This window comes from Mesoplodon densirostris, chromosome 2, assembly GCF_025265405.1.
Source record: "Mesoplodon densirostris isolate mMesDen1 chromosome 2, mMesDen1 primary haplotype, whole genome shotgun sequence".
In the NCBI taxonomy this organism is placed as follows: domain Eukaryota; kingdom Metazoa; phylum Chordata; class Mammalia; order Artiodactyla; family Ziphiidae; genus Mesoplodon; species Mesoplodon densirostris.
Genome location: NC_082662.1, coordinates 37,392,906 through 37,403,575, shown reverse-complemented (window position 1 = coordinate 37,403,575; position 10,670 = coordinate 37,392,906). Strand labels below are relative to the sequence as shown.

Sequence of the window (10,670 nt, the reverse complement as noted above, 5' to 3'; positions counted from 1 at the left end):
TTAACTGAGAAATTGTTCTCTCCTCCAGGTACAAATGTGAGTGGTTTTTCCCATTATGAACTGAGAATTATCAGAACAAGGTATGTTCTTATGAGGTACCATCATGGATGGTGGAGGCTCTATACTGACTCTATTTGAATGTACTCCTTGTATAAACTAAGTTACAAAATCTCCTAGGAGAATGTCCCCAAATGCTTGTAGCCTGAGGCAGTCTTCCTGCCCTCATTATGGGCATTTATTCCAGCCCTTGCCATACTTCTTGAAGGAGACTTTGGCTCCAGACTTTAGAGAATAACATTTCCAAGGAAGGTAGTGGTCTATATGAGGAGGTACCCAGGGCTGGATAGTCCTCTTGGATAACAGGTAGGTATGGGCTTCCTTTGTCCAAACCCATACTTTTCCATTGACCAGTTTCTACACTAATACCACACTATCTTTTTAAAAATTACTTTTTACTTTATATACAATTTTGAAAGATTACACCCCATTTACAGTGATTACAAAATTTTGGCTATATTCCCTGTGTTGTACAATACATCCTTGTAGCCTATCTTACACCCAATAATTTGTACCTCCCACTCCCCCACCACTATATTGCCCCTCCCCGTCTCCCCATTGGTAATCACCAGTTTGTCCTCTACATCTGTGAGTCTGCTTCTTTTTTGTTATATTTACTAGTTTGCTGTATTTTTAGATTCTGCATATAAGTGATATCATACAGTATTTGTCTTTCTCTGTCTGACTTATTTCACCTAGCATAATGCCCTCCAAGTCCATCCATGCTGCTGCAAATGGCAACAATTTCTTTCTTTTTTATGGCTGAGTAGTATTCCATTGTATATATACCACATCTTCTTTAGCCATTCATCTGCTGATGGAGACTTAGGTTGCTTCCATATCTTGGCAATTGTAAATAATGCTGCTATGAACATTGGTAATACCACACTATTTTAATTATGATAGGTTTGTAATAAATACTACTCCCTAGTAGTGTGGGTCCTACTGTCTCAGGTTTTTTCAGGAGGTAATTGGTAATTCTTTTTTTTTTGCATTTTTATAAAACTTGATTTAAAAAAATAGTATTTCAAAGTGTACACTCACCAGAAGTACACAGTTATCAAAAATGCACTCACTTTACTTGGTATCTCCAGCACCTTCAGCTTTCTGTGTCTGGTCTGTCTTGGCATCTCCATGTCCTGCAGGGTTATTCCCATCCTTACCAATATCAGCTTTCCCTTTTTTCCCTTTGGGTACCTTCTCTCTCTTCTTTGCAGGGGCCTTTTTAGGCTTGGACTCTGGCTTTGGAGGAACAGGTTTAGCAGATAACCTTGAAGATCTTCTCTGTGGTTTGTCCTTCACCTTGGCTTTATCTCTAGCATCCCTTTCAGACTTTCTCTTGGGCCTGGTTGAGACGGGACATAGACTCTGGACACAGGGATGCAGTGGTGCACCAGCTTTGGTCAGTCCAGGGGTCACTTTCGCCTCTCTTCTTCACTGCTCCGGTAATTGCTAATTCTTATCCATTTACATTCCCACAAATATTTTATGACATTATTGTCATGCTGGCATTTTCTTTGGTATTGCATTGAATCTATAAATCTATTTGAAGAAAGTAAATATGTTACTCTTCCAATACAGAAATATATCTTTCCATCTATTTAGATCTTCTATAATGTCTCTCATTAAAGTTTTACCATTTTCCCTGAAGAGGTCTTGCACATATTTTGGTAGACTTATTCCTAGAAATTCATTTTTTTATGCCATTGTGAATTTTTTTTAATTTCAATTTTTGCTTTCTTACAGGAATGTATATAGAAATACAATTGATTTTTTAGTGTTGGTTTTATATCTAGCAACTGTGCTAAGTTTTAATTATTTATCTTTACATTACTTAAGGTTTTTTTTTTTTGTTTTTTGTTTTGTTTTTTTCTTTTTGTGGTATGCGGACGTCTCACTGTTGTGGCCTCTCCCGCTGCGGAGCACAGGCTCCGGACGCGCAGGCCCAGCGGCCATGGCTCACGGGCCCAGCCGCTCCGCGGCATATGGGATCCTCCCAGACCGGGGCACGAACCCGTATCCCCTGCATCGGCAGGCGGACTCTCAACCACCGCGCCACCAGGGAGGCCCACTTAAGGTTTTTAAATACATATAATCATAGGATCTGCAAATAATGCCAGTTTTGTTTCTTCCTTTCCAGTCCTTTATCTTTTAATTTTTTTCCTTTTCATACATCACAGGCTATGACCTCAAGGACAACGTTGAATAGAAGTGATGCTTGCCGGCATTCATGTCTTGTGCCAATCTCAAAAAGAAAGCTTTGTTGTTTGCTACAGGGTTTTTGTAAACAGCTTTTATCAGACTAAGGAAATGTCATTCTATTCTTAGTTTGTTAGGAGTTTTTGGGAATAGATATTAAATGTTATCAAATGATTTTTCTATGTCTATTGAAACAGTCATATGATTTTTCTCTTATGATTTGTGAATGTGGTGAATCAAGTTGATTGATATTTTGAATGTTCAAGCTAAAGGTATTTTATTAGCTGGATTTACACATCTGAAATTCTAAATCTTGGTTACTACTGGAACAGCTTCCACAAATTTCAGATTAATTTTTTTAAATGTACATGTTAGAGGAGGAACTCTCTTACATTCAACACCAAAATCTCTTTTCTGAAACCTCCAGCCAGTCTTCTCCTACAGTTACCTGAACAAAAGGGTACAGGTCAATGTTCCACTACTTTAACAATTAAATCCACTTTAGTTGTTTCCTTTAAAAGTATGTAGTAAAATTGCAAATCAAAAGAGAAAACTGGAACCATTTACAGTTTGGTTGGAAATAGAGCTTATTTCACCTTGATGCAATGTCTTTTAATACATATTTGGCAGAGTTTCCATAAATCTCAACAATTTAATTCCACTTACTAAAATTTCATAGGAAAATCCAATTTTTGAGCAGAAAGGGCAATCTTACCTCTTCTTTATCTGTTAGCACTTTTTAATTTTCTAAAAGAATAGTTATTAATAAGTTCTAGCAATTATCATAGTTTTTTTCCTCTCTCATTAAAAAAAAAATCTCAAGTGCACATTGTTTCTTTAGCTTTAAGTAAACAGAATTCTTGAAAGCAGAGATTAAACCTTCTGGGTGTTTAGGTGAATTGGCAGAAATCCTGACCTCTCATTCTTATATCCAGCAACCACACCCAGCAGCTGTTACACAGACACTGAAACAGCCTGTATCTCTCTAGCTTTTGAAAGACTTTGTATATCTCAAAAGTTTTGAGTCTGTGAAGGGATAAATAAAATGTGGTATATACATAGAGTGGACTATTGTTCAGCCTTAGAAAGGAAGGAAAAGGGTGGGGGAATTGAATGAAGGTGGTCAAAAGGTACAAATTCTAGTTATAAGATAAATGAGTACTGGGCATGTAATATACAACATGGTGACTATAGTTAATGCTGTTGTATGGCATACTTGAAAGTTGCTAAGAAACTAGATCCTGAGAGTTCTCATCACAAGGAAAAAAATTTTTTGGTAACTATATGAGGTAGTGGATGTTAACTTATTGTGGTAATCATTTCACAGTATATGTATGTCAAGTCATTATGCTGTACACCTTAAACTTATTCAGTGCTATATGTCCATTATATCTCAATAAAGGGGAAAATATTAAACTAAATTTTAAAAGGAAGGAAAGTCTGACATGTGCTATAACATGGGCGAAACTTGAAGACATTATTCTAGTGAAATAAACTAGTCACAAAAAGACAAAGAGTACATGATTTCACTTCTATGAGGCACCCTTAGTAGTCAAATCCATAGAGACAGAAAGTAGAATGCTGGTTGCCAGGGGCTGGGTGGGAAGAAGAAATGGGGAGCTGTTGTTTTATGAGTATAGAGTTTCAGTTTTGCAAGATGAAAAAGTTCTGGTTGCACAACAATGTGAATATACTTAACACTACTGAACTGTACACTTAAAAATAATGAAGATGGGGCTTCCCTGGTGGCACAGTGGTGGATAGTCTGCCTGCCGATGCAGGGGACACGGGTTCGTGCCCTGGTCAGGGAAGATCCCACATGCCGCAGAGCGGCTGGGCCCGTGAGCCATGGCCACTGAGCCTGCACGTCCAGAGCCTGTGCTCCGCAACGGGAGAGGCCACAACAGTGAGAGGCCCGCATACCGCAATAATAATAATAATAATAATAATAATAATAATAATAATAATGAAGATGGTAAATTTTATGTTATGTTTTACCCTAATTTAAAATAAAAACAAAACAAAAAACATAAAGTCTATATCTGTATCATTGCATGTGGCTATTAGTTAACAAATCAGTTTTCTTTTTCCTTTGTGGCATCATCAGTATTTTTTTTTAAAGACACTACTCAATCTTTAAATAATGACAGCTGCACTTACAGCTTAACAGTATAACAGCACAGGAAATCCATTAGGGGTAGGAGTTTCATTACTAAAGATGAGGTGAGCTCTTTGCTAAGTGCAAGCTTGAACAGATTCTTTGGAGTAGATGGACCTGTGTTTCTTTAAGGGATGAATCAGGAGGTCATGATCCATCTTCAAACTCCTTTCCTGCCAGTATCCACATCTCAGCTACCTCAGCCTGGACAGCTCCTCTAATTATATCTGGGGTGAAATCCTTATGGCCTGGAGTGTCCATTAAGGTCATAATTTGGTTTCCTACTTTGTCATGTCAATATCGATCACTACTTCCTTTTTCCTGTCTTTGCTTGTGTCATCTGAGACTGCGCATATGTGAACAAAATTTGCCAGGCTTTTTAGACTGCTATTTATACCTGTGCATAGTTCTTTTGTTTATATTACCCAGAAGCAGCAAATGGCCCATCAATGACATCATCAACCAGACCAATGACCACCAGGTTAAGCAGCTGATCCTCTTACACTTTCGCCATTTCTGCAGTAAAAACAATGCGCAGATCTTAGTGGTTTGGAGCAACAGAGTTTATTTCATGCTCAGGTTAAATTTTGGCTGCAGTATTCACATTTTCTTCATTTTGGAACCCAAAAGGGTAGAGCGGTCCTTATCTTGGACACCCTACTCATATCACAGAAGGTTCAATGGTAGAACCACACAATGGCTCCTAAAGCTTCTGCTTGAAAAGGGCGTGGGTCACTTTTGCTCACATTTTATTGGCTTAAGCAAGTCCTTTGACCACGCCTGATGCCCATAGAGAATTAGAAGTATAATTCTCCCATAGGATGGGGCAACAAATAATTGAGACCAATGACATAGTGTGCTAATGCTATGTTTAAGATTTTTGTATTTATATTTAGGGGTGAGATTGGCCAACCTATAATCTTCCTGCCTCAAATTGTCCTTGTCATGCTCGCTTCAGCAGCACATATACTAAAATTGGAAAGTGTCCTTGTCAGGTTTTGGCATCAAGGTTATGATGGCCTCATAAAATCACATGGAAAATGTTCACTCTTCATTAGGTCTCTGGAAACATTTGTGTAAGATTAGAATCGTGTCTTCCTTGGATGCGGGATGGAACTCACCAGTGGCAGTCAATCTGCCATCTGACTTCTGTTTGGTTAGCACTGATGGAACATTCCTCTTACAGCAGCTCTTTCACATCCTGTGAAAACAAACAATGATATTCACTAGCACCCAGCAAAGCGGATATGCAATGTCACTTCTTCTGGTCATATGATTATTGCCGTTGTTAAATCCAGCCTATTTCCAATTCTAACAAAGAGAGACGCTCATGATGGCTTTGCAGTTATTAAAGCTAACACCACTCTATGTTAACCCCTCCTAAAATACCAAGAGGTTCGTGAGATTCTCAAGGAAAGTTCCCCTCAGGAAGTTCCGGTTTCAGCAGGAGGATGTAAAGAGGGTCCCTCTGCCTTTCACATACTACACACAAGAGGATGAACTTATTGCTCTTGTTTCAGCTTATTCCTTTGCTGCTCATGAATCTGTTCTATTTATTCCTTATTCTACTTGGTGTGATGCATAATTGTAGACCGTTGTGGAAAAACAGGAATTTTTCACCTGTGGAGGAGTAAAATTTTCTGTGATCCTTTATGCTCTGTATATGCCTTACCTTTTGCTGTAGCCACCCCCTCTGCCCCCACCCCAAAAATGTACTGTTCTTTAAAAATCTTATACTGACTTTCCGTGTAGAAATGCTACTCAGAACGTGGTTTGTGAACCCAGCAGCATGGGTGTTACCCAGGAGCTTCTTAGAAATGCAGAATCCCATGGACTTCCTTGGTGGCACGGTGGTTAAGAATCCGCCTGTCAATGCAGCGGGCAAGGGTTCGAGCCCAGGTAAGATCCCACCTGCCACAGAGCAACTAAGCCTGTGCACCACAACTACTGAGCCCATGTGCCACAACTACAGAAGCCTGTGCACCTAGAGCCCATGCTCCACAACAAGAGAAGCCATTGCAGTGAGAAGCCCGCACACCACAACAAAGAGTAGCCACGTTTCACCTTTACTAGAGAAAGCCCATGCACAGCACCAAGATCCAACACAGCCAAAAATAAATAAATATATAAATAAGAAATGCAGAATCCCCGGACCTATGGATTCAGAGTCTGCATTTTAGCAAGATGCCCAGGGGTCTGTGAGCACACTAAAGTTTAAGTGCTCTAGCTCAGGGGTCCGCAACTGCTCCCCCCTCCACCAGCCACACTGCAGGAGGTGAGCGGCGGATGAGCGAGCAAAGATTCATCTGCCGCTCCCCATCGCTCCCCATCGCTCACGTTACTGCGTGAACCACCCCCACTCCCACCCCCGTCCATGGAAAAATTGTCTTACACAAAACCAGTCCCTGGTGCCAAAATGTTGCGGACCACTGCTCTAGATGATGCCATGTCCCTTTACCTTTGCCAGGTCACACTACTGCTTTTGTCCCCCACATCCTATCAATGCTTTTCCTCTGGCAATCCTGTCTGCCAAATTCAGGAAAGGACACCGGGAGACTGCTGTCATGAAAATTTGACATTGTGCTTTGTGGGGGTTTTTTTAAATCCCTTATAAAAGCACTATTTATTTTAAGAACTCTTTCATTGTGAAATATAACACATGTTAAAGTGCATAAAATATAAATGTAAAGTACAACTAATTCTTTTTTGTAATCAAAATGCATTTTTGTAGTCTTTCAGCATGTTTTAAAATAGAGATATTGTTGACATACAATATTATATTTGTTTCAGATGTACTACATAGTGATTTGACATTTTTGTACATTATTAAATGGTCACCAGGATAAGTCTAGTTACCATCTGTCCCCATACAAAGTTATTACAATATTATTGACCATATTCCTTATGCTGTTTATTACATCCCTGTGGCTTATTTATTTTCTAACTGAAGGTTTGTATTTCTTAATCCCCTTCACCTATTTCTCCCCCACTCCACCCCTTCCCTCTGGCAACCAGCCATTTGTTCTTTGTATCTATGAGTCTGCTTTCGTTTTGTTTTGTTTGCTTGTTTTTTAGATTCCACATATAAGTGAGATCATGTGTTATTTGTCCTTCTCTGTCTGACTTATTTCACTTAGCATAATACCCTCTAGATACATCCATGTTGTCACAAATGGCAAGATTTCATTTTTTATGGCTAATATTCCATTGTATATATATACCACATCTTCTTTAGCCATTCATCTATTTATGGGCACTTAGGTTGCTTCCACATCTTGGCTATTGTAAATAATGGTGCAATGAACATTGGCTTGTATGTATCTTTTTGAATTAGTGTTTTTGTTTTCTTTGGGTAAATACTCAGAAGTGGAATTGCTGGATCATATGGTAATTCTATTCTTAATTTTTTGAGGAACCTCCATATTGTTTTCCCTAGGGCAACCACCAATTTACTTTCCCACAAACAGTGCATGAGGGTTCCCTTTTCTCTTTTTTTTTTTTTTTTTTTTGTGGTATGCGGGCCTCTCACTGTTGCGGCCTCCCCCGTTGCGGAGCACAGGCTCTGGATGCGCAGGCTCCGGATGCGCAGGCCCAGCGGCCATGGCTCACGGGCCCAGCCGCTCCGCGGCATATGGGATCCTCCCAGACCGGGGCACGAACCCGTATCCCCTGCATCGGCAGGCGGACTCTCAACCACTGCGCCACCAGGGAGGCCCCCTTTTCTCTTATTTGTTGTCTTTTTGATGTACAATGACTAATTCTAATGTGAACATTCATTTAACCACCACCCAGATCAAAAAATAGAACTTAGCTAGAACCCCAAAAGCAGCCTCTCACCCATACAAGACTTCCCTCCAGATCACATGCCCCTTTCTATTCCTAGAGGTAACTATGATCCTGAATTTTATGTTAATTTCTTGTTTATTTTTCTTTGTAGTTTTATCACATATATATGTCTCTAAACAATATAGTTATTTTGGCTTGTTTTTTTGAACTTTATACACATGATATCCTTTGTATCTTGCTTCATGCACTCAGGGGACAAGATTCATTTGTGGCGTTGTAGTTCATTCATTTTATAACTGCAATATAAGTATCATAATCAGGAAATTAATACTGATACAATACTAAATTGGCTTTATTGGCTTTATTCTATATAAATAGAATTGGCTTTATTCTTTGCCAATTATACTAATAACATTCATTATAAGCAAAGAAAATCTGGGACCATGAGTTACATTCAGTTGTCATGTCTCAATTCTTCTTTATTCTGGAACAATTCCTCAGTCGTTCCTTGTCCTTTATGATCTTGACATTTTTGAAGAGTACATTTTGAAATGTCTTTTAATTTGGGTTTTTTATGATGTTTCCTCATGACTAATTAAGGTTATGCATTTTTTGGCAGGAAAACAGGGTAAGTGATGTGCCCTTCTCAGTGCATTGTATCAGAAGATGTATGATATCTGGTGTCGTTTTACTGATGATATTAACTTTCACCACAAATTTCTTCACTATAAAGATAAAAAATAAGAATATAATTTTATTAATATGCTAAAATATTTTTATTGATATGCTAAGAAAGAGAAAATGAAATCATATTAAATGCTCAATAAAACTACAAAAGGCAGAAAAAGAGGAGAAGGCAAAAACAGGAACAAAGAACAAGGGCAACAAATAGAAAATAGTAATAAATATGGTAGATATTAATCCAACTATATCAATAATCATTTTAAATTTCAATGGTCTAAATACACCAATTAAGAGATAGAGATTGTCAGCATAGATAAAAGAACATAATTATATGTTTCTACAAGAAACCCACTTTAATTTTTCTTGGTATAAAATACTTTCATTTTAGCAAGAGAGAAGGAATATGAAGACACTTGAAGGAGAGCAGAAGTTATGTTCCATACTCCAACTTGATTTTCCCAACTGGATGGGATTAAGAAACCCACTCTAAATATAAAAACACATATAGATTAAAAGTAAAGGTGTAGAGGAAGATATACCATGCTAACACTAATCAAAAAAAGCTGGAGTAGCTGTATTAATTTAAGACATAGCAAACTTCCAAGCAAGGAAAATTATCAGGCATAAAGAGGGGCATTACATAACGATAAAAGGGTCAATTCTCCATGAAGATGTAACAGTCCTTCTTGTGTAGGCACCTAACAGCAGACCATCAAAATATGTGAGTCAAAACTGATAGAACTACAATGTTTGAAATAAATGAATCCACTTTTATAGTTGGAGACGTCAATACTCCTCCATTAGAAATGGACAGATCCATCAGGCAAATCAGTAAGGACATAGGTGAACTCTATAGCACCATCAATCAACTGCATGTAATTGACATCTATAGACTATTTCATCCAACAATAACACAAAACACATTTTTCATAAGCTCACATGGAACAAGACAGACCACATTCTGGGCCATAAAACACACCTTAACAAATGTAAGAGACCAGAGATCATACAATGTCTGCTCTCAGACAACAATGGATTTAAACTAGAAATCAATAACAGAAAGATAGCTGGAGAATTCCAAAATACTTGGAAGTTAAAGTTACAGTTTTTCCTTTCACAATCAATCAGTACTTTGTGGGGAGAATCTTTGAGACTATGTTAAGTTTACCCATTAGTTTTAGTATCTTTTGAGGATTCTTGCCTGAATCAGTTATTACTATTATGGTTGCCAGATAGTAATTCCTAATTAAATCATCCTTCTACATTTATTAGTTGGCATTCTACTGAAAGAAATAGTTTCTCCTTCTCCTTTGTTTATTTATTTATGTATAACAGTATCAACTCATGGATTCCTATTTTACTCAATGCACTCTAATCCATACTCTCACTTATTTTGATGCTTGAAATGTCCCATATTTGGCCAGAGGGAGCCACTTTAATCTAGCTCCTGTGTCCTTTTGACATGTTACCATCCTTCCTTAAGTACTTTCTTAATTTCTGCCACAAAAAGATTGCCCAAGTTCATGTGTGTTTTCCCAACCCCAGCCTTCAAGTGTTGGTTTCTCTTAGTGTGGATCTAAAGCAAGATCTAAACACTAGAGGAGCTCCTTGCTACTAAGGTGTTACTGTTTTTAGACCCTCTTAGTGGACCAAGCTAAGAAATATGTATATACATATACACATACACACACATGTCCAAACCGTGAATTCATATTAACACTTCCAACTTTTTTTTTTTTGCGGTACGCGGGCCTCTCACTGTCATAGCCTCTCCCGTTGTGAAGCA

At 38.3% G+C, this 10,670-nt stretch overlaps 1 protein-coding gene across 1 annotated transcript in view; it reads right to left on the bottom strand.

The window, feature by feature from the left end:
• Positions 1–1,134: 1,134 nt before the first annotated feature.
• The window catches only part of LOC132502823 (sterile alpha motif domain-containing protein 1-like), an 84,331-nt gene continuing 74,795 nt past the window's right edge, over positions 1,135–10,670 (bottom strand). Inside the window, exon 6 of the mRNA XM_060119030.1 lies at positions 1,135–1,402. Coding sequence (XP_059975013.1) covers positions 1,135–1,402 — 268 coding nt within the window. The remainder of the gene's footprint in view (positions 1,403–10,670) is intronic.